The sequence below is a fragment of the Cololabis saira genome, chromosome 12 (assembly GCF_033807715.1).
Source record: "Cololabis saira isolate AMF1-May2022 chromosome 12, fColSai1.1, whole genome shotgun sequence".
Lineage (NCBI taxonomy): Eukaryota > Metazoa > Chordata > Actinopteri > Beloniformes > Belonidae > Cololabis > Cololabis saira.
This window is the reverse complement of record NC_084598.1, coordinates 29,309,368-29,332,875: the sequence shown is the minus strand read 5'-3', so window position 1 is coordinate 29,332,875 and position 23,508 is coordinate 29,309,368. Positions and strand designations below refer to the sequence as shown.

At 38.0% G+C, this 23,508-nt stretch overlaps 1 protein-coding gene across 1 annotated transcript; it reads right to left on the bottom strand.

Annotated features, from left to right (window-relative positions):
* Positions 1-10: 10 nt before the first annotated feature.
* On the bottom strand, positions 11-14,707 carry znf362b (zinc finger protein 362b). Its single transcript, XM_061736447.1, has 9 exons — positions 14,608-14,707; positions 10,952-11,015; positions 9,762-10,017; positions 9,480-9,584; positions 7,794-8,112; positions 6,202-6,426; positions 4,581-4,659; positions 3,682-3,840; positions 11-2,243 (listed from the first exon to the last, which is right to left on the bottom strand). The coding sequence occupies exons 2-9, from the start codon at positions 11,012-11,014 to the stop codon at positions 2,127-2,129; spliced, it is 1,323 nt and encodes a 440-aa protein (XP_061592431.1). The 5' UTR covers position 11,015; positions 14,608-14,707; the 3' UTR covers positions 11-2,126.
* Positions 14,708-23,508: the final 8,801 nt, after the last annotated feature.

The following is a 23,508-nucleotide window of genomic DNA, read 5'->3' as shown; positions in this document are numbered from 1 at the left end:
TTTAACAGTCTGTTTATTAAACAAGGTAAAGATACAAAGCTTCTTTCTTCTTCTCTTTTGAACATTGATAACCTTATTTTAAGTTCTCAGTCTTGGCTGTGCATATTTAGTCGTCTACAAACTGTATATGAACCCACAATGCAAGACGGGGGGGAAAAAAATGTCATAAAATCTACGCCGTATTTTTTTCAGAGAACATGAGTTAAACAGTTATACAGATTACAGCTTAAAAACTCCATGCGGAAGAAAGGAAACAAAAAATGTTTACACTACTGAATACTGCAGAACACAATACAGAGTAATGGAACTGGGATGATAGAACAGTTAAGGCTTACATGTAAATAACTGATATAAAACATGAATATTAATAACATACAGGTAGACTAAAATAATTACAGTAAGTCCTTACATAATCTTTTACAAAATCCAAACCGAACATGTTTATGGAAACTTAAAAATTGGTACCATAAAGGAGTAACATGTTTTACAGTACAACATGTACATTTTCCCATCATCTCAAATGAGAGTAAATTGAAGAGGCAGGGTCTGTTGTTGGCATAAACGTCTGATTTCAGGCCATAGGCTTGAGTAATAAGTTTTTGTTTTATTCTGAAAACATACTATATACTGTATAGGTATTTTACATTATTCTCAGTTCTTTCATCCAGCTGCAGCACCTGTTCTGAAATACCCTGAAGAATACAGGGATCCCTATTAAGTACCATTCAGAGGTTACAGTAAAAATACAACAAACAATACTGTGTACAGTAAAAATACTGAAAAAAGAGAGGAGTCAACCTCTGTATACACTCATAATATAGGCCTACTGAATATGATTTATACTGCAGTTTATTCCAAATGGGTAAAGCTTATTACAGATTTTAAAAACCTTTACTGTGTTAGAGTAGCTGTACAACAACTTCACATTTTGGTCCAGTGGTTGGTTTTAAAATTAACCACTTACAAGTAAATTTTTTTTTATGTCAGCTGAAGTGTTTTTTTTTTTCTTTTAATAAAAAAATAATTAAAAAAAAAAAAAAATGAAGATAGTAGAGCCGGCACCGACACCTGTGTAATGTATTCAACCTCTGCAACATATATTTTCTAATTCTCAGAAAGTAAAGATCAACTGCTTACATACACGATTATGAGTTTTACTTTCTCTGAGAACCCCAACCAAAGGTCATATATCACGAACCTAAGGGGTTTGAGAGAGAAAAAGTGGAGAAAAATGTTGTTCCTTTAATTATACGTTATGATCACAAAAGGTGCCACAAAGGTAAATGTAGAATAAAGAGCGAAAGATTTTGGAAAAACTAAAATGTTCAGCTTTTGTCCCACCTTATACTGAGTTTTTCTTTTTTCTTGGCCTCTTCAACTCAATAATTTAACTTCTTAATACAATCACCAAACATTTCAATTGTCATCAGCCGATTGCCTTTCATCAAATTAGGAGGACCCTGTTCTTGTGCAGAAATGTGAGGAAAAACATAGAAAGTAACAGCGAGGACTGTTATTTGTACCCAGTCTGTATTCTTAGCTGCCCTTCGTAACGTAATGCCCTTTGGCATTTTCCATTCAACGAGATTGAAACAATTTAAGCCAAAACCACAAGGCCAAAAAGTGCTTTAAGATTATCTTTGGATGTCTGTCAAGTACACCCAGCAAACTTTTTTTTTTCTTTCTTTTTTTTCTTCACTTTCTCAGGACAAAATATCATCTGGCACATTTTGGAAACCCATTTCATGGAAAAGGTTAAACAAATAAAAAAATAAGAAAAGGGAAAACATTGCCAATGGCCGATGCATCCAGCGGTTTACATGACGCTCACAAAAGTGCTTACGGAACCTGACGCAAGACGACAGTCTTTTCTGCTGCTCGATTCCCCCAGACGACATCAAGCTGTTTTTGTTACATTCACAAAATAATGCTGTGCTCTTTTGTGACGAGACGGGCCAAGTCAAGACAGATGGAGGCAGTCCGTTTACTGAATCTTAACACTGAATGTTTATGTCAGCTGTCATAATGCTAATGTGAGCCTTCTGTTGATGGCCGTGGGTGCGGCGCTCACGAGCCTCCGGCTGAACGCAGACTGCTGAATCTTACTGCCAAACGTCTTGCAGAGCTCAGATGAGGGAGATGCGAATGGGGATGTTGGGGGACTCAGTCCTCTGGGGAGACTGGTGGCTCACCAGGTGCTCCACCACCGTGTGTTTGGACATGTGCTTCATAAGATAGGTCTCCTTATGGAATAAAAAGAAAACACAAAAAGAAGATTAAACACCAAACATTACTTCTCACTAGGACTGGGCGATTTTGGACAAAAATAAAATCCAGATTTTTTTCTCTGAAAACCTGATTTTCGATTTCGATTTTTTTGGTAAAACTACAAAAGACAATGGAATAAATTGTTTCAAATATTTTATCTTTATCTTTTAAAGAAAAATAGCAAACAAATGTCCCTATTGGGAATGAAGTGCAATTGAAAGATACTTTAAATCCTCCTTGAGTAGTGATGCACCGATTGTTCGGTAACCGAAATTGTTCGTTTGTTTTGTTTAATAATTATTTATTTGTTAATTATTTGTTTAATAACGGCGTTGTAATATAAATAGACTGGCCACTCCGTAACTGTTGCGCACCACATAAATCGTTGGCCAACCAAAAACTAACCACATAACACTCCCGTAATGGTTGCGCACCACATAAAGTGTTGGCCAACAAAAAACGAACCACATAAGAATTTTACCTAACATTCACCAGCAGGTGGAACCAAAACAACATAAATCAATCTATTACAGGTGCGTTTAGATGAGTGGAAAATTTTATTTTAGAGTGGCAAAGAATAATACAAGAATGGCTGTTTGCAATGAATGTTCTGCTCAAATATCTAGAGGGGGCACATCTGCAAAGTCTTTCAGTACTACAAGTTTGATTTATCATTTGAAATGATACAAAAAACCCTGAGCGCTTTAAGCATTTTTATTGTTTTAAGGCCTATGTTACAATGTTCAGTCAGTTAAGCCTAACGTAAGCTCAAAGATGGCCAAAAAATGTATTTTGCTAATTTATTTATTTTAAGTTATTGTTCTTTGCTGGTATAATGTCTGCTGGAATATTTAAGAAATGCTGTGAAATTAAAAAATGTTCAGTTTTTTTATGTTCAACAAATGTTTTCTACTTTGTAATTTTGTAAAAGATATTTTTCTTTTAAAAGCATGCCTAAATCAAATTTATTTGATTTATGCAATGGTGAAAAAATTGGCAAAATAAATGAAAAAAAGGAAAATCGATTTTCCTTTTTTCCTTTTTTTAAACATCGTCTTGATTAATAAATCCGATTTAGATTTAAAATCGATTAATCGCACAGCCCTACTTCTCACATGTCAAACAAAATAGCTCCTGAGCCAATATGACCATTTTTCCCCAAGTAAAGTGATCTAAAAGCTTTTCCTCTGTAGTGTTGTGTAGTAAAATTGCAGCTCGGAAAGAGAGAACAGCCGGAAACAGAACAGCCGCCCTGTTAAATATCACAAACGGGAAGTGTGACTTCTAAGAAGGCAGACGGATTGCAACATAATGCTGATAAGATTGTGCCATTTGATCATTTTTCTGTCTGAATACATACACGGAAAATGCGAAACGTCAATGTCACTGTCGGGTAGTTCGTGGTTTACTCACTGAGGTGTATGCCCTGCCGCACATGCTGCAGCAGTAGGCCTTGGCGTTTTTGATGGCATGTGCTGACAAGTGAATCTGCAGCGATGCAGAGTCTGAGTAGGCACGGTAGCAGTTGGGACATTTATACGGCTTATCTTTGTTGTGCTGCCGCTGGTGAGACTGTTGAAGAAGAGGAAAAGAGAACGTTTAAGCTAAGAGTGGGAGCCTTTGTGATGTGGTCACATCTACTGAGATAAGGACATTTCTTCCCACGGAACACCCACATCTAAACCTGCCTCTCCAAATATGGTGGACGTGAAAAAAGCAAAAGGCTCATGTTACAGACGAACGGCCCTTTTTCTCAGAGACGGTTTTGCATTTATTGCGACATCCTGCTTCTGCTTATAAATGTACAAAAGTGGAAAAGGCCCAGTGTATTTGCATGAAAGGAAAAGCTGACACTTTGTAAAAAGAAAAAGAAAAACTTAATGTACATGACCAGGGTTTATACAGCAATCCTTATGTTAAATTTAATACCAATTTAATACCTTTTTCACTACCTTCAGATTTTTTTTAAAAACTGTCGCAACATTAAGTGTTAATCACGGGCCTTTTAACATTAATACAGATTTTGAACTATAGAACACTATACAGAACAGATTTATACTCATTGATGTTGACCAGATGTTTCACATTTATTTCACTTTGTGAATGACAATAAAATAGACTGATTAAAATGTAAAAGGTAAAAAATAATACCAATTAAAAAAAATAATACCTCTGACAGTGAATTTAACACTTTTAATGGCCTTAAATTTGGCAATTTTCATTTATCACTTTTTATTACTTTTTAAAACCCCGCGGAAACCCTGATGACTTTGAATTTGTGACTACAGCTTTAGTGAAGAGTTCTTACTCACCTGAAGGTTAGACAGTTGGGTAAAAGCCTTTTCACATCCAGGGTGAGAACATTTATAAGGTCTGTCGCCAGTGTGGATTCTGTGACAAAAGAGATGGATAAAAAAAATTATCACCTTTCCCTCCAGGATCGAGGGGCTTCCCTGATTAAACACAACTGTTACTGCAGAAAGCTTGATGTTTTGGAGGAGGGATTAAGAGATCGTCATGACCAGGAAAGGGAAACAATGATTTGAAGGTACAAGATCAAAGTATTTGCTCCTGACTGTATTAAAAAAAAATAAAAAAATAAAAATAATCAGCTTCTGGCTCCTTATTGAAGTCACTGTGTCATGACTTTGACATGAAATTAAAAAACAAAGCACACATGTCAAAATTCTCCCTGTGATCCACCTGAAGATGTCAAGGTATGTCATCTCAGTTGTGTTGTAAATATTAATAATCCAGGAAGACGCCATATTTCACATCGTATGAAGCCTATTATTATAAAATGGACTAATTTAGATCATCTTTTTTTATTTGACTTTATTATTTGACTTTTATTTGAAGTTATAATGCAAGTTAAAAACAGGTGAACAACACTATGTTATTATTCATGTAATAAACACTGAGCCTAACCTCAGGAACAGTGAGTAAGAATGTACATACCAGTAGAAACGTTGTTGGTGTAAGAGGATAAGCAGTACCCAGATTAATTGATCATTATCTAGAGTAGAAGGAGATGTTGTGGCAGCTTGACGTTCAGGAATATTTAGGTGCGAGGTGACACGATGCCGAGGAGGAAAAACAGCCATAGGCTAAGTCTGGGAAGGGTAGCTGACTTTTGTATTATTTTCAGATGGTTTATCCATATTTTTATTGAATCTGAAGTGTTCTGATACCCCCGTCCCCCTCCCAATGAAGTGATAAACAAAAAAAACAAAACAAAATATTAACAGATCCCTCTCCAAGTCAACAAAACACATGTGAACTGGTTGCAAACTCCCATGTCCCCTCTCTGACCCTAGCGAGGGAAAGGAGCTGATCACTGTCCTCTGTTCATTAAATTAGAGCTTATCAACACTAAAGTCTTTAATAATTTAACCTCGAGCCCTGGTTCTAATTTCAGCACCCATTTCTACATTAAACTAAGATTATCAATAATTATTAATTATCATTACAATTCTGAAGCAGCTGAAGGTTACTCATTATTTCTCTCTAGACATAGATTTTCATATCAAACAAATTACATTTTGAGGGGCGGAAACAAGTTAAAATAAGCACTAAATCTTATTTTGTTTTAGTAAGAACTTAACTGTCGATATTGATTCAGCTACAAGTATTTTTCCTTAAGTTAATGACATTGTGATGAAAAGGCAGAAGCTCTTCAAGCACTGAGTGAGACTGTTAATGTATTTTTTTTACTGTCTCTAAGCTGTGTTTTGTTTAATTTTTTCTTGGCAAGGACCAGATGACTTTTTCAAATCATGCCTTGACACATTGTTACCAACATCATGTTAACATGAAAACATTTATGAAAGTAGTCTTCATCTACATTAAAATCTGAGAACATTAGGAATGGTCACAGTGAGCTGTCACAGCGAGTGGATAGTTTCCCCTCTAGTTGTAGCTACAAACACTAACCTGGTGTGCTGCTGCAGGTGTGACAGCTGACGGAAGGAGTTCTCACAGTAGGAGCAGTGATACGGTTTGATTCCCAGGTGGATGCGCAGGTGCTGGGACAGGTAGGAGGCGTTGGCGAATGTTTTGGAGCAGTGGGGACACTTGTGTGGCTTTGCCTCCGTGTGGGACTTTGAGTGAATCTGCATCTCTGACTTCGTTAAGAAGGTGAGTGGACAAACTTTGCACCTGAAGAAAGAAAAGGGACAAAAAAATAAATATAAAAACATCAGACAAGTTGTTTTTTTAAAGAATTCAAGCACTAAACAGGTTATACAGCATTGTATTATTGTGTCTCTTCTCCAGTAAAATAATGTGGCTGATTAAAGTCTGGCAGCTGAGATCTTTTAGACAATAATGCAACTCCCTAATTCCAAATACAGTTACAGCCATCCAGTAGTTCCACCTCAAACCACTGGACTATCCGACTCTGCCTCGTCTCCTGCCTCTCTGTGAACTTTCCTACTATTATCTCAACAAATATTGTTCATTTCAAATGGTCTGTTCAGCCCTGCTGTCTGCAAGAGCTGCATCCCAATCTCAATCAACCATTTGCTTTTAGTCCTACTTTTCTCAAGCAAACATCACCATAATTAAACTTTCATTAGCTTTGCAACAACAGTACTTTAAAAAACGGTGACAGCATGAAATCAATTAATTCCTTCACACAATCAGTTTTAGAAATTAATTTTGAGTTAAGCTCCAGTTTTTATTTATTAAATGATACACTGGATCTTCAGTTAGACCGGAAAAAAAGCAGGATATTAATTATGATCACATACTTCGCTAAGAAATGTATACTTTTACTTTGGAAAGATTATTCCCCTCCAACTTTCAAGTTTTTTTTGGATCAAATGTCAGTTTTTTTACCATTGGAAAAATTTACTTTGGAAAAATACAACTGTGGTCATATCTTTCAAGAATTTTGGTCTCCATTATTTTCAAAACTGGAGAACTTTTCCAAGGGGGACCAATGAGTATCTCTATCTTTGAACGTGTGCCTTATACAGATGTATGTATACAGTATATATGAGAAAATAAGCATAGATATATATAGTTTATTGATATCGCTGTTGCTGGCATATTTTAATTTCTTTCTTTTTTTTATATATATTTTTTATATTTACTTAATTTTGTTCTCCCTCAATGTATGATTTTTTTTTTCCCCTGGGCAATTATGGGGAGGGTAGGAATGTGGGTAAAATAAAAATTGTGAATGTGAAAATGTGAATTGTTGTACCAGATTTTTGACTTTCAGATATTGGAAAGGAAGTGTGACATCCATTGTTCCTATGTTCATGTTATATTTTGCATATTACAAAATGGAAGGGAAAGTAACAGAGGGAAATAAGTAAGTCAAACTATAAATATCTGTTTGCCTTGCTGTGAAAGTATGATTGTGTTGAAGCTATTCTGTATTTTTCTCTCAGAAAAATAAAATGATAAAAACAATTTTTTTTAAATGCAATGAAAATGTGAATTGTGAAAATTATTGTGAAATAAAGAGATATAAAAAAAAAAAAAAAAAAAAGGTGACAGCAATTCAGGTGTCCCACCTGTAGATTTTCCCCTCTTTTGGAGCAATTGTGACGCAGCCTTGGTCAGCTAAGATGGGATAGGGCACCACGAGCAGCGGCCCAGTTGTGTTCTCAGCTTTAATCTTCTTCCTGCCCCGCGGGGCCTTGGGTGGGGGGCCCAGGAGTCCCGCCAAACCCCCGGCCTTCATGTGCTCCATGCCGGGGCCACTAGCCAGCCCGGAGATGATGTTCAGCGAGGGGGCCCCGCCCAGGCGGCTCTGGTTGCTGGACGTCGGGGTCGTGGGGGTCAGGGCGTCGGAGGTGCTGTGGCTGTCGGGGCGAGATGAAGGAGCCAGACCTTTGGAGGTGGGAACAATATGACTACATTAGCACGGACACAACAATACGTACGGCTCCAAAAAGGCTTTAGATTCCTTGACCTGCCAAATCTGTGTGAATGGTTGTACAAATGATCTGTACTTAATACTAATTCAGGGACTTCCCGGCTTCTATTTATGTCCCTTTGACATTACAAACAGTATCTAAAGTAACATTTTATTTACTCATAATTTGGGTCTTTTACTTATTCTACTAAGACAAATTCACAACCCAAATTCCAAGACAGTTGGGAGCCAGTGTCAAATTGAAGTATGTACGATGTAATTGTTTGCATTTCATAAAAGTTTTATTCACAATACAACAGAAACCATACAAAACACAGAAAATGTTAAATCTTTAGGGTATCAATAAATAACAGCCCATATAAAGTAAGTCTGGGAACTGAGGAGACCGGTTACCGGACGTCTACAGGAGGAATGCCATCCTATTCTTGTCTGACACCAGACTAGAGCTCCTCAACAGTGTTGGATCTTCTTTGTAGTACTTTTACTTTTCATTATGCACCAAATATTTTCAGCTGGTGAAAGATCTGGACTGCAGGTGGTCCAGGTCAACACCTGGACTCCTCTGTAATGAAGCGATGCTTTTGCAGTGCAAGCAGTATGTGTATGTGTATGACTGTCTTGCTAAAGGATGCGAGGCCTTCGGTAAAAAAGATGATGGGATCATATATTGCTGCCTTTCACCACTTATGTTTCCTTTCCAGATGTGGAAGCCGCTCATTCCCGAGGCACTAATGAACCCCCATACCATCAGAGATGCATGGGTGAGCTGAATTATGCTCAGATTTGGCTTTTTCTTTGCATAGCAGCGCTTTAACGTGCATTCGAGGACATTAACAGGAGAACCCTGTAGTTTGGTAGTGATTTCTGGAATCGTTCCCGAGTCCATAGAGTGATTTCCATGAAACAATCCTGACTGTTTTTTATGCAGTGCCACTTGAGGGTCCAAAGATCACCAGCATATAATAATCCCACAGTTGAAAAAACATTCTGAAACTGTTTTACTTGTGAGACACAGGTGAGGGGTAAAACCTAAGATTCTGGGATCATAACTCATCCTCATCAGCATTTACAGTAACAGAGCAGGTAAAATCCAGCGACTTAAAAAAAAAAAAGACGGCTGCAATGAAGAATAAGGACATAAAAGAAGAAGAAACACAATGAGATCAGCTTTGCTGCTTTTCCCATTTACATCTGGTACAGTGACCCAGCTTTCTTGGAAATTGGATTGTATATTATTTATTACAACAGTCACCCATCCAAATACAGTCAATGAAAATAACATAAGAACATAAGAAGGTTAATGAAAAAGTGACTGCAGTACCTGAGCGATGGTTTAACCGGTTAGCTTGCTCACTAAGTTGTCTCATATGCCAGTCTTCCCATAATCCTTTGGCCTTCACTGCTGACTTGTCATCCATATTTCCATCTGGAAGATAGTGGGTAATGTCAAATTAGTCAGAAAACAATAATAGGCACCGTTACCAATTCAAATTGAGGACCAATGAACCATTACATTCATTTACTAGATGATTCTGTCCAAAACAGCAAGTGAGTAAAAGTAAATGTTGTGAGGAACAGTCAACCCACAAACTGGAGACGGTACCTTGTCCAGAGTTGGAACGACTGTGCAGAGAAACGTCCTGCTGTCCGGAGCTCTGCGGGTGCTGATGGTGACCCGACACATGCTGCGTCTGGGGCTTCTGCACCGACATGCCGTGCTGAACGCTGCCATCGGGAGACGACGTGGGCACGAGTAAAGACTGCTGAGAGGGGGCGGAGGTAGGGGGCAGGTGCAGAGGGCGGATCTTCTCAGCCATCAACTGCTCCTTGATCTTGTTAATGAGGACCAGGTTATCCAGCTGAAACAGTTAATGTCATGCTCAACAAAAAACAACTACCACGTGTGAATGTCATTCATGCCCCCCCAAAAAAAATATTACAGGACAGAAGACAGTAATGAGCACATAGTACAAGTTTTTTTTTTTTTGTCTTTAAAACAATGCCTAGGGAGTTCTCTTTTTCTAGTGATGCACCAAATGTTCTGTAACCAAAATTGTTCGGCCGAAAATAGCAAAAAAACACTTTCGGTGTTCGGTGGAATAAGTGGGGAAAAAAAACGAACAATTAATAACGGCATGTTTAGATGACGCAAAAGAAGTGGATAAAACAAAATAAAGAAAAAGAAAATCAATCCCTTTCCCATATTAATACTTTTATGGGAAAGGGATTGATTTTCTTTTTCTTTATTTTATTTTATCCACTTTTTTTTTTACAATGCACTTTAATGCATTAAATGCATTTTTTTTTGTTTTAAGGCCTATGTTACAATCTTTCAGCAGTCAGTTATAGACCTGATGTAAGGTCAAAGATGGCCAAAAAAAATATTTTGCAAATTTATTTATTTTAAGTTAGTGCCTTGTTGGTATAATGTCTGCTGGAGTATTTAAAAATGCTGGGAAATTAAAAAAATGTTCAGTTGTTCATGTTCAATAAATATTTCTACCTTGTAATTTTGTAAAATATTTTTTTCTTTGAAAAGCATGCCTATAGCACATTTATTTGATGTATGCAATGGTGAAAAAATTGGCAAAATAAATGGAAAAACTGCGAAGAACCATTGTTCGGTATGTTATTCGGTATTCGGCAAAGTGTTTTTTTTCAGATTTTCATTTCCGTGCATCACTATCTTTTTCCATGGTGAAGCTGGATGGCTGAAAAGAAATTCACACATGGAAACAGGAGGGAATAGGAGGTGGAAATGCTGCAGTAGTTGCATGTCGTGACTGAACTTACCTGGCCTGGCATGGACGGCGGCGGCGGCCAGAAATACGGGTTGTTAAATCGAGGCTCTGCCATCCTGAAGTGAATGACAGCGACATTTCAGTCACAAGTTACACTGAAGTGTACATCGCACGTTTAAAATTATGCTGCCATACTTTAATTATAAATGCAAAAAAAACAACAAACCCTGGCTAGATTTAGGTTTCTAGAAAAACGTGTTTTTAAGCTCCAGATCTGGCGATGCACGCACTTCCAAAGTGAATGACTTACTTTTACTAAGCTTTAAGAACAACTTAAGGTAAACAAACTGCATAATTTATTTCATGGGGGCTTCTGTTAGTATTATTATTACTATTAGCACTTGTGATGTTCTGAATGCCACACCTAATTCTATTATAACATTGTAAGATTTAAAGTATTTTTACTTTTATATTTAAAATAAAGTTATGTATGAGATTTTAATTTCAAAGTTTGCATATAATTTTTGACAACATACAAGCTAGCTGGAGCCTTACCAATATATGATTTATTTTATATTATAGGCATATATTAATCCTTTTACACAGAAGATAAACTATGTAGCTATGCTTTTGCTTCTTTAAAAAAAATGTACTTTCAAATACTTTGATAGAAACACTTTTATGACCTCACTGGTTACAAAACGGTATGCAGCATTACAGTTAAGGAGGAAGTGATGTGCAGGTGAGAAAATGTCTTCTTAGTTATCTACTCACTTTGTGAAGCTGTAAAGTCAATTAAACATCCACCCATCATTTTCCCTCTACAATATATATTTTGTATAACTATAATCCTAAATCTTAAAAATGTTAGAAAGGGTGGAAAATAGGGGAAGGCAATTTTAACATTTGAGTTGATTTTCATTTTATTGCACAGTATCAACTCATGATATCATTTCCTCCTCTTTTTTCCCGTGAACTTCCTTTATTATTTAAAATAAGTATTCCTGCTTTTCAGACCTGCAGAAATTTTGAAAAAACAGTTGCTGGGGTAAAGCTTTTATCGCTTGTTAAAGCATTCTGGCATTAAAGCACAAACACAAACTGATGAAACGTTTCAGGTGTTACTTTAACACTGTTATTAAGGTTTGCAGAGGTACATAGTTTTTTTTTTTTTTTTTACATTTTCTTGTGTAAATATTCAGGACTCCACATAAACTTGCCCCAGAGCTGCCTGATTATAGAAAAAAAAATTAGCCCACCACACCAAACCAACATTGAAAGAATTATTCAAAACAATAATTTGCTGACTTGAAGCATGTTTCATTCATCAAACTTAACATACACATGTTTAGGTTTCCATAGTAAACTTAAACCTCTCTGAAATAAACTTTTTTTTGAGAGATAGAAATTAATGTTGCCTTCGAACAAGGATGACATGTTTAATATATTTAACATGTTAGCATATTTATACAAGAAGCGCTGTGTAATTGGGCGTGAAAGGGTAAATGAAATACACATTTAAGAACCTGCAACAAGTATTTCATTTACCTATTAACAAATGGAGTTTGTAGATTAAGGAATATGCTAATTCCTTTCAAATATCTTTTAAGAAGCTTAGATTTTAAGCAGTTCAATTATTTCATTATGCATTTCTTGACAAACTTGAGATTCAAGTTATTAAGCTATTAAGTTTCATTCTCTCACATTTTACCTTAATGTGATGCAAGTCTGGCATGTATTATTACACTAACCTGTCTAGTTTGAACAAAAATGACACTTTGAGTTGCACATTTTTGACAATGTCAGCAGATATATAATTAAAAACTAGATTAAAAACAAGTTTTAATACTGCCCTCCTAAAGTCACTTATTTCGGTATATAAAATCTTAGGGTGTACTAGTTTGATGATCCCATCCTTTAATTTCACTTGAGTTTTCCTCAGGATGAGTTTGCTGCTGCCAGAAGGGCATCTCCATGGCAACAGAGCAAACACCTTCCTCTGAGGAGGAGGCACATGAAAGATGGGCAAGTGGATGCTATATTTTTGAGAATTCATTTAAATCATTTTAAAGAACCAGTGAGTATAAAATAAAGTGCTATTTCAAATAAAATGACATTCCATTAACAAAGCAATATATGTCACTGTAGGAACACTGTCGAAACTTGTGCTCATTTACGTTTATAAGTCCCTGTGTGAGACAGAATTACGGTGAAAAATAAAATGTTTAACTATTTAACTGTCACCTGGACATTTATGGGGAGGTATTAGAAGACATTAGTCCGGCAGAGACATGGCTCTTCAGCTTCAAGCACACTGTGCTTCTTCTTTTGTCTGAATTTATTTTTGAAAAAGACAAAAAAATTAAAATCCCATATTCTTGATCCTAAAGTCTGGATACTGGGAGATATTAGTTCATTAAACATGACTTATCATAAAAAGTATTTCATTCTGCTTGCCGGCACCGCGACAAAAAATTGTATTTTAAAAAACTGGAAATCAGAAAACCCCCCAGCACCCAAACAGTGGATCAATGAACTTGGATCATATAGTACTCCAGAAAAAATATTGTATTCCGTTAGAAAAAAACCTAGAGACTTTGACCTTATTTGGGGACCTTTTTTGGATTTTTTGCTTTTAATGGACTAATGATCTGAATCATCGACTATATTAATGAATGTGTTTACACAGGACTTGATTATTTAATTTATTATTCATTTTTGTTCTAGTATTGATAGGCTTATGTTAAATGATTTAGAATGATGTAATCTATTGACCATATGAGGGAGGGAAGGGGAGAGGGGTGTGTTGTTTTTTTATTTTTATTTACTTTTTTTTTTAATTATTATTATTATTTATTTATTTTGGTTTAATTAATGTTACGAAAAGTAAAAAAAAAGGGGGGGAAATATTGATAATTATATTGTTATTGTAACTCTTGTTTCTTTTTCTTTTAATGCCCTCAATAAAGACATCTATACAAAAAGAAAAAGACAAAAAAAAAGAGGCGGCCGTCGCTTTAAATTCTCAGAGAAACGCAATGAAAAAAAAACTTTTCCTTCTTTGACTTTTCGGACATGTCGACAAGTCTGAGAGCAGCCCTCTGCTCCGTTCCCTGGAGGGGGAACTGACACTCTCTACACAGTTTTTCTTAAAACATTTCCAGACAAAAGAGAAACAAAAATGGCAGCCTTATTTTTATAAGGCGGGACGCCATATTCTGCAGACCCCAAAATTTTTTAGGAGCGTCTTGCATTTTCATTGCACGGTGTTGCAGGAAAAAACAGACCCGAGAGAGACGCAGACAAAAGGCGTGTGTTTTTCCATGCCAAAGGCACGGATGATTGTTTAGGGAGAAATGCAGGTTTGAATAGCCCGGCCTCCCCATGCATCTCAAAAAAACTGACACTTCCTCCAACAACCTGCAAAAAACAGCACGCAACACGACCCAATACGCCGATATTGGAGAAAAAAAAAGAAAAAAAAAAAAGATGTCCACGAAACAAGGTCAAAATACCACCAGCACCCATAAGCGCTAAGCCATCTTTGCAGAATTTCACTTTTAAGCTTGCTTTTTTTTCCTCCCTCAAATTCTGTAACTTTCCAGCGAATCGAATGACAGAATTTGTGCACATTTGTGCAACATTGTGCATATCTGGAAGGGAAATGTACAGGGGTAAAAAAAACGCGGAACAAATGTGCACAAATACCTTGTGTCCTGCTTGCAGATATTGTCTTGCGAGAACAGCTATAATATAAAAGCTTGATGTTCTTTCTGCCTCCACTTGGATCAGCGCTTCCGGGTCGCTTTGTTCACTTCTGGGTGCTTTTGCAGGCTAAAGCCGGATTTATGGTCCGCGTTAAATCGACGCAGTAGGGTTACCGTACGGTGCGCGTCGCCGCGGTACCCTACGCCGTAGACTCTGCGTTGGTGTAACGCAGAACCATAAATCAGTCTTTAAGCTCAGTACTGAGCAGAGGAAAGCAGCGGGGGGAAATTTACAGATGTTGCCTGGGATTCCTACCACACAAGTCACTATATTATTATCATGTAATGTGTTGATACATTTGCAGTGGAAACATATGAGGTTATTTTCACTCGTATTTTTGGTTATTTAGCGAGTATATAAAATGCATGCATGGAAATGAACGGTGTTGGCATTTTTACTGCAGGTGACTATTGAGTGTAGGGTTGCAACTCCCTGAAAAATAAATAAGGGACTAAATAAGGGACAAGTCAACCCGATTGCCTTCACCTTTCCTGGCGTGGTGAATTTTTTTTTAAGAGTGAAACGATTTTTTAACTGTTGAATTAGATGCAAATTATTATCCAGCAATTCACTTTAATACAAAATAACAAAATTAATTGAATAAAATAAGTATCTTTCTTAAACAGAAACCTGTCCTGCTTAACTTAAAATTGTATAAATTGATATAAAACAATAGAAAGAAAGCAGAACATCCATTAATAATAATAATAATAATAATTCATTTTATTTAGAGGCGCCTTTCATGTCACCCAAGGTCACCTTACAGGATTAAAACAAGAAATACAATTAAAAATACATTTTATAAGTTAAAAATACAATAAAACATCCGTAAAGCAGCAATAGACAGCATAAAAAATAAAAAGTAAATAAAACAATAAATAAACAAACTGGTGAGATGTAGGTGCACATTTTTAGTGCAATAACAAAAGTGCAAACAGAAAGTCTGTAGAAAACTTGCAAACATATTTGTGCCTCAAAGGCCATGACTAGGCTAAAGATGTAGTAAATCAGAAAAAAAAATTACTTATGAACTCAACAGATCGATGCCGTTTTCCATTGGCATTTTATGACTATTTTTGACTCTCAAAGTGCGTCCCTTTACAGCTCAATACGGGACATGTACTTTAGTTTATAAATACGGGATGATTCCATTTTTCAAGGGACGGTTGGCGACCCTAATTGAGTGATACTCAATACAGTGTAAATGACCTGCTGGGTCCCGCTTTGTTAGGTTGGTTAATCTCTAGGATGCATGATGGATCTTGTATTTGTCTAACATTCTTGCACACAACAGGATTAATTACTATACATTTTACACATTGTTCAAACTATAGACTGTATAAGAAGAACTGGATAACTGCACCTGGTCAAGAGTGCCTTTGAGCTTTTTCCTTGTACTGTGCTGTGGCTTATTGCAAATAGGTGGAGGAAAAAGTCGCTTAGCAGAATCAGAATCAGCTTTATTGGCCAAGTTTGAACATGCCAGACAGGGAATTTGACTCCGGTTATTTCGCTCACTGTACCCAGATTTAAATAGTAGCAAACAGTAAATAGACAAACATAGCTCTTAAAACCTGCTGTACTCTACTGCCCTTTTTTTTTTTTTTTTTTTTTTAACAGCTTGTGCTTTTTATTATTTTACTTCTTTTCTTATTCTTACCTATTTGTTATTATGTCTTGCCGCTTTTAATGTCAATGTAAAGCACTTTGAATTACCTTGTGTTGAATTGTGCTATATAAATACATTTGCCTTGCCTTAAAGGTATTGTGACATGAAAAACACATTTTTCTTGATTTTTTGTGTTTTGTTGGGTGTCTTGACATCAATTACACCCAAAAAACAACAAACTTTTAACATTCAGTGTATTGTGTGCTTTCTGGGATTTTCCGCATAACTGTGCAAAAACGGCGCACCTGGTTTGGTGGCGGATCGTTACGTAACGATCCGCTAAATCACCGCCCCCTCCACCCAGCTCCCTGCCTCCTCTCCTCTCCAGCGCACCATAAAGGCTGATTTATGGTTCCGCGTTACACCGACGGCGTAGGGTTACGCGGCGACGCGTACCGTACGCTGAACCCTACGGCGTAGGCTCTGCGTCGATTTAACGCGGAACCATAAATCAGGAGCTGTTTAGAGCCTCTTCTGTTCTAATCACCGGAGGAAAACTGCTAAGAAGACCCGCGGCCACTGACTGGTCTTAAGATAAGGAGACACTGCTGCTTGCATGCCTTTATTTTTATGATTGTTTGCTGTGGACTGTCTGCTTCGCCCTGCTGCTTTTCCGTGCATGCTTCGCCTGTCGCTTCCGGCTTAACTCTCCGACGCCGCTGTGAGCGTATTGCTCGCGGGGAGCTGCGGTCCCGGTCCTCTGGTCCCGGTTGGACTTCATCCCCGGGCTGTAGTCGCCCTGTCTGGGCTGTGTGTGTGGGTGTTTGTGGTCGGTGTGCGCGCGTGTGTGTGAAGACGGCAGAAGTGTGTAGCGGTTGGTTGGAGGAGGTTTGGAGGAGGAGCGGAGCAATGATTGACAGGAAAGGGGAAAAAGGACCCGTTTTTCACGGCGCAAAAAAACACTGTAATAAAAAGCCAGGAATGGAGTACTAGAGTGAAGTTTTTCTTGTTACACTCTTTTAGACACATTTGAGGGATGTTGGCCAAGACTTTTAATAGTGTTAAAAGCATGTTAAAAATGATGTCACAATACCTTTAATAACATAGATACATTTTTTTAAGTGAAAGGTGCAGCAGTATGAGGTAGTCATGGTTATTGAGAGGTGCATTGTTACAGCATATGATTGTGGTTATTATTATTGTTATTATTAGGGCGAAATGAGGGCCTTTTTGCCCCCCTAAAAGTCCCCCAAAAGTCACAAAATTTTGCACGCAAAAAAAAAATGTGATATTTAATGGTTTATTGGTTATGCCATTTCTTCGGCCACTTCTTCGCCCGAACCGTAACGTGCACCCAGGTGTGTTATACATCAAAATGTGAATCTCGATTGTGCGACGATGCACATTACTCTTCTCAGTCAAAAGGTTTACCATGGTGACGATAGACGCCAAAAAGCGTGCCCCCCCCACCTTCATCTGATTGGTCCATACAGAAAAAACTTTGTGCCTCAAGCCCCACAATACGGTTTGACGTACATGCACGAAAATTGGTACACACCTGTATCATGTCGCAACTTAAAGAAAAGTCTCTTGGCGCCTTGGCCGAAACCGAACAGGAAGTCGGCCATTTTAAATGAATCGTGTTATTTTGGCGAAATTTATGCCATTTCTTCAGCTGCTTCACAGCCCGAACCGTAACGTGCACCCAGGTGTGTTATACATCAAAATGTGCGTCTCGATCCTGTGACGATGCGCATTACTTTTCTCAGTCAAAAGCGTTACCGTGGCGATGATAGACGCCAAAAAGCAGGCCCCCCCTTCATCTGATTGGTCCATATTTGACAGTTCCCCAAAAGTCACCAAATTTTGCACGCCAGCCAGGCCTGACAAAAATTCGATATTTAATGGTTTGCATTAATGGTCGTGGCCTAATGGCTCAACAGCGCCCCTAGAAAACTTTGTGCCTAAAGCCCCACAATTATGGGCTCAAATTAATGCCATAAGTATTTTGTATCTGTAAATAAACTTTGTACTTGTAGAAATATTTTGTGCGTGTGCAAAAAATATTTGTGCTTGCAAAAAATATTTGTACTTGTAAAAATATTTTGTGCATGTGAAAAAAATATTTGTACTTGTAGAAATATTTTGTGCATGTGCAAAAAATATTTGTACTTGCAAAACATATAATATTTGTACTTCTAGATACAAAGCTAAAAACTTTTTACAAAGCTACAAACTTTTTTTACAAAGCTACAAACTTTTTTTTACAAAAGCTACAACATTTTTTTCAAAAGATACAAACTTTTTTTACAACTACGAGTTATGGCAGTGTTTTGACGTGCCAAAACTAAGAGCCAATCAGCGATCTTTGGCACGGGTTTCAAAGCGTTTCTGGAGAGCCAATCAGATCATTGCATCGCCTACTGACGTCGCCGCCATATTGGATGTGGCAAGACTGCGCTGCAAACTAATACAAGTAAGTGGACTTATTTTCATAAAGCACCTTTCTACAAAGAAATTTACGTTTTACGTCTCATTTATTCATTCACACACGCACTAATATACTTGGGAAACAGTTAGGCACCAAATATAATATATTTAATTTTCTCAGACGGCAAAAATAAGAACTTTATTGATCCCACATAGGAGTAATTCATGTTATATCAGCTATAGAGAACAAGGTAGTGCCGAAAAACAATATATATCCCCCCTCACAAAAATAAGAAAAATAGAGAAACATTCTCTCATTAACAAAGCATATTTTACATCTTTACACATTGCATTACATTTTATTGTTATTGTTATTTTATTGTCTGAAAAATGGTTCAAATATATTATTTTGTTATTTGATTTTTTTTAAATTTGTTTTGTTGATAAAAAAATATGTCTCTATTTTTGTGAGGGGGGATATATATTGTTTTTCGGTTTTTCAGCTCCGGTGATGGTCCCGGACCCCCCTCAGCCAGCTCCGAGGACCCGGGTTCCCCCCCAGGCATCTCCGAGGACCCGGGTTCCCCCCCAGGCATCTCCGAGCACCCGAGTTCCCCCCCAGGCAGCTCCGAGGATCCTCTGTGCCCCGAAGCCGGCTCCCTGTGTCCCGTCTGCTCCGCCCCAAGGGCGACCCCCCGAACTGTCTCGCCGGTCGGCCCGGCCTCGAGTGCGACCCCCCCGAACTGTTTGCCCGGTCCCGAGCACGGCCCCCGGAACATTGGCCGTGTGTTGGCCCTATTTACATTAATCACTTGTCAGGACTCAGCGTGTCGGGTTTCATTCGAGCCTGATCGCGCTGAGACCGAGAGAACCGATCAGTGATGCGATGGGCACGAGCCAGGTGCGCTGCTCTCTGGCCGTAAAGAATAGTAAAGCTGTGCTGGTTAAAATAGAAGTGCCCCGTCAAAATATAGAATCCCTCGGTAATTTATTGATTATACGTCTGGGTCCGTGCAGGACGGCGTCTGGGTCCGGACCGCGGTCCGCCTGTTAGTGACCTCTGGGATAAATGATCACGCCGCGCTCGCTCTCCCCGTTGGTGGGCGCAGACCCAAGTAATCGATCCCTGATCCTGGCGGATCTAAGCGTACTCTGTGCAAAATAAATGATTTTCTCTGTAAATACACACTATTTCTCTTACTATTACAGGTACAGCTAGCTGAGTGTCTTCTTCTCCTCATTTGGTCGGGAGTTGCTATGCAGTCCCGCGGCCCACACGTACAAAACAGTATTTTTTTGCGGCCCTCTAGGTGGCGCTCGCAGCCCAAGTTTGGGCCGCGGCCCTATGGTTAAGAATCACTGCACTAGATCAAAATACCAACAAAACAGCATTAGCTCTTCCAACTGAATATTTTAACCAAACTATAAAGTAAGAAAGGTTAAACATTAACTTAAATAACCAACGAGTAACCAAACAAAACCTGAACACACATTGTCCTTTCTCCATTCCATCAACAAGGTAAGTATTTTCAAACTATCCTACCAGCTGCGTGTTGACCTTTTAACTGAGGGTTTTTTTTTCTTGTATTGTGCAGGTTATTTGGTTCCTTCTCCTAAAGCTCTTATTGCTTAGTTCTCAGCACCAAACTTTTCTGGCTTTGTCTCTCGCTCCACATGTTGCTCTGAAGGCAATATGGTTGTCTTCAGGAAGTTGGTTTGAAATGACAGGAAGTTGGGTACTGTGGTGCTCATTGAATGTTGGTCTGCCCCCTGCAGGTCTGGATTAAGATGTGGCTGTTGTGTTGAATATGAATTAAGATGTGGTTGTTCTTTGCTGTTAAGGCAGTTGATGTTGTGATGTTGGCTATTCTGCTATTCTGCAGGCATCTTGGTTGTTTTGAATAGTGGTTCTTAGACGCTCCTGAATGAGTCATTGCATAAAGCCCGCCCTATTGCACTTGGTTTTGTTCTGTTCTGTATCCATGAAAACAAAAAGTGAATGGCAGCAGACCCATATCACGAGAGAAAATATTTATTATAAGAAAAAGAAAAAAAAGCAAAAAGACATTTTTGACTAGATTTATGGAATATTATGCCTATTGAGGAGCTGTTTTTGCAGTGTAGGGCAAACATAACAAAGGTTATATGCACACGTTTCTTTAAACTTTTTAAGTTTATTTATTAGGATAGAGTCAATAGACTAATAATATTAAACAAAGACCAATTATTCAGTTGTTCAATGATTGGAATTTTTTTTAAATAAACAGCATGCCTATGAGAACCTCAGATCGGGTGACTTAAGATGACATGTACACAAAATTAAACTATACATGTCGGAAAAAAATTATTCAACAAGCAAAAGTCAGAAATTATTGTTACCCTCTTCAGAACCAATATCAGAAAAAACTCTTTTTAAGGAGACTTACCGGTATTCAGAAACTTTTGATAAAACAAAACTTTTTCACATGCAAGAAACACAACCAGTCAAATGCTTCAATAAAGTGGTAAAGTACAAAGCATACACCTATTTTGTAAAACTGAAGTGAATTTAGTACCATTGGTAAAAAAGACATCAGCTAATTGTCGAAACAGACTATGTTACAGTGATTGAATAAGTTTCTTACAATTTAATTAACTTTATTGCACTGATTTCAGTCTTTTCTGCATCTGTTTAAAGCAGGATCTATTTATGCTTGTAATTAACATAAATACAAATTCTGGCACATAATTCAGTTCAGTTTATTGACAATCCAATAATACTTTATTCATTCCAGATGGAGAATGTAACACAATAATGTTCTCAATCACCCACGTAATCTGCTTAAGCTTTTCTTTTCTCTTGAAAATCAACCTGTTGACCAATTTCAGTGGCAAATGTATAATTCTGTGAACCCAAATGTATTCTTTATCAGTTATCTTGTTCTACTTGAACTTAACACATTTTTAAAACATTGTAGTTTGATATCATAAAACCTACATTACCTTAAGATTTTTAAGCAAGCTAAGAAATAGCATTTATAAATCCCCAAAAACAACACCAAGTGGCACACAAATTCTTTGGGGATTAGTCAAAGCAAAACATCCTCACTTTATACATTTTTAAATTAAAATTTTTCTGGACTGATGAAAAATGTCATAAAATGATGACAGGGGAATTCCCAACTCTGCAAAAGCTAGAGCTCATTTTCTTGGCATTTACAAAATAAGACCAGTTTTTAGACCAGCATGGCATATTTAATCTGCATGGAACCTTCCAAAAGAAAAAAACAGCCATACTCTCGGTTTTGAAAATTTCTTATTTTACCTCCTTGGCTTCTTTAGTTACACATCTGCCTGCCCCACTGCAAACAAAACCACTACTAGAAGAGGCGGATATATGGTTTTCCGCTGCTGACTGACATCATTAAACTGCTTAACCATTGTACTGATAATTATGTTTACAACAAAATATTTAGGTTTTGTAAAAGCTCACCTACTACATTCATTTTTACAAAATCCCTGGGGCCTCATTTCTAAAACTTGCTTGCGCACAAAACAGGGCTTGAAAGATGCGCAAGCCACCTTCTACGCAAAGGTTGGGATTTTAAAAAAAAAAACTAACCGAAAAATGTGTGTATCTCTACGCCAACCCTGACCCTTGCGCAGGAACATTTTGAAGATATGGGGAACTTGCGACGCAGGCGGTGAGGTGGTGAAATGAAGCCAGATTCATGTCATACTTTTAATGTCATCACATATCAGATTTATAATATAATAGCTCTGATCGTGTCCCTCTGTGTTTGAAGCACAGCGTCAGTCAGGACGCTCTGGTGCTGCAGCCGCGGTGCAGGACACGCCGGGCCGGGAACCTCCTCGTCACCCACCACTTCCAGCTGTAGAGTGACTGAGGACAGAACAAATGAGTGCTGGGCCACTCTACGAAGCCCCCTAAAAGGGACACTAATTTTTTTTATATATAACCATAAATCAGCCTTGAAGGTTTCACGCACGCATGTAAAACTCATTATATATATATTAAAAAAATCCGTGTCCCTTTAGGGGCTCCGTACCTCTTGGCCTCCACCTTCAAATCACACCACTTCTTTTTTTTTTCTGCAACAGATCTGTCCGTGGCACTCACGGCGTTTAGCGCAGCAACGCAGTGCTGCCACTCACTTGCTTTATTTTACACTATTTATATACTATTTATACTTTTACTGTGACCACCAAATAATGTCGTTTTCCTGGCCTCCACCTCATCCAAAACATCTCGATCTCAGTCTCCGTGAAATTTAGTGGCACGGTTGCCCAGCTCGACACGTCTCATTCATCCTGACGCGCAGCAGAAACAGACTACAGGAAGCCGCTGCGCATGCTCAGCAGGCTCATTCATATGCAAATACAGTCATCAAGTAGTTTGCATTGCCCATTTATGGTATGAAGTGGGCGTGTAAAGGGCGGGATATGAGGTGAATTCACCTGCGCAACCTTCCAGCTGGACTGTGATTTATAAAGCGAACATTGCGCGCAATTGTGCATGCACACGGTTTTATAAATCCGGATTCTTTTGTGCGCACGCCATTTTCGACTTTTGGGTTTACGTGCACTTTTAGTATGAATTCTACGCACTCTTTTATAAATGAGGCCCCTGGTCTGTGCTTTTGCTACTGAAAAGGCAATAAACAATAGTCCACTAGTCCAATGCAAACTACATTTTTAGGATGTTAAAGTTAAAACTGGAGTCAGTTTGGATCAGTGGTTCCCAAACGTTTTCTGGAATTTGATATTCTTCAAGCACCACAATTGGAATAAAAAAAATAAAA

Excerpts from the sequence above, each read along its gene's own strand:
- znf362b (XM_061736447.1), bottom strand. The coding sequence starts at position 11,014 with ATGGCAGAGCCTCGATTTAACAACCCGTATTTCTGGCCGCCGCCGCCG. Across the intron at positions 4,660-6,201 it reads CACCTGCAGCAGCACACCAG|AATCCACACTGGCGACAGAC; the intron begins GTTAGTGTTTGT and ends CTTTTGTCACAG. Across the intron at positions 3,841-4,580 it reads CCCAACTGTCTAACCTTCAG|TCTCACCAGCGGCAGCACAA; the intron begins GTGAGTAAGAAC and ends CTTCTTCAACAG.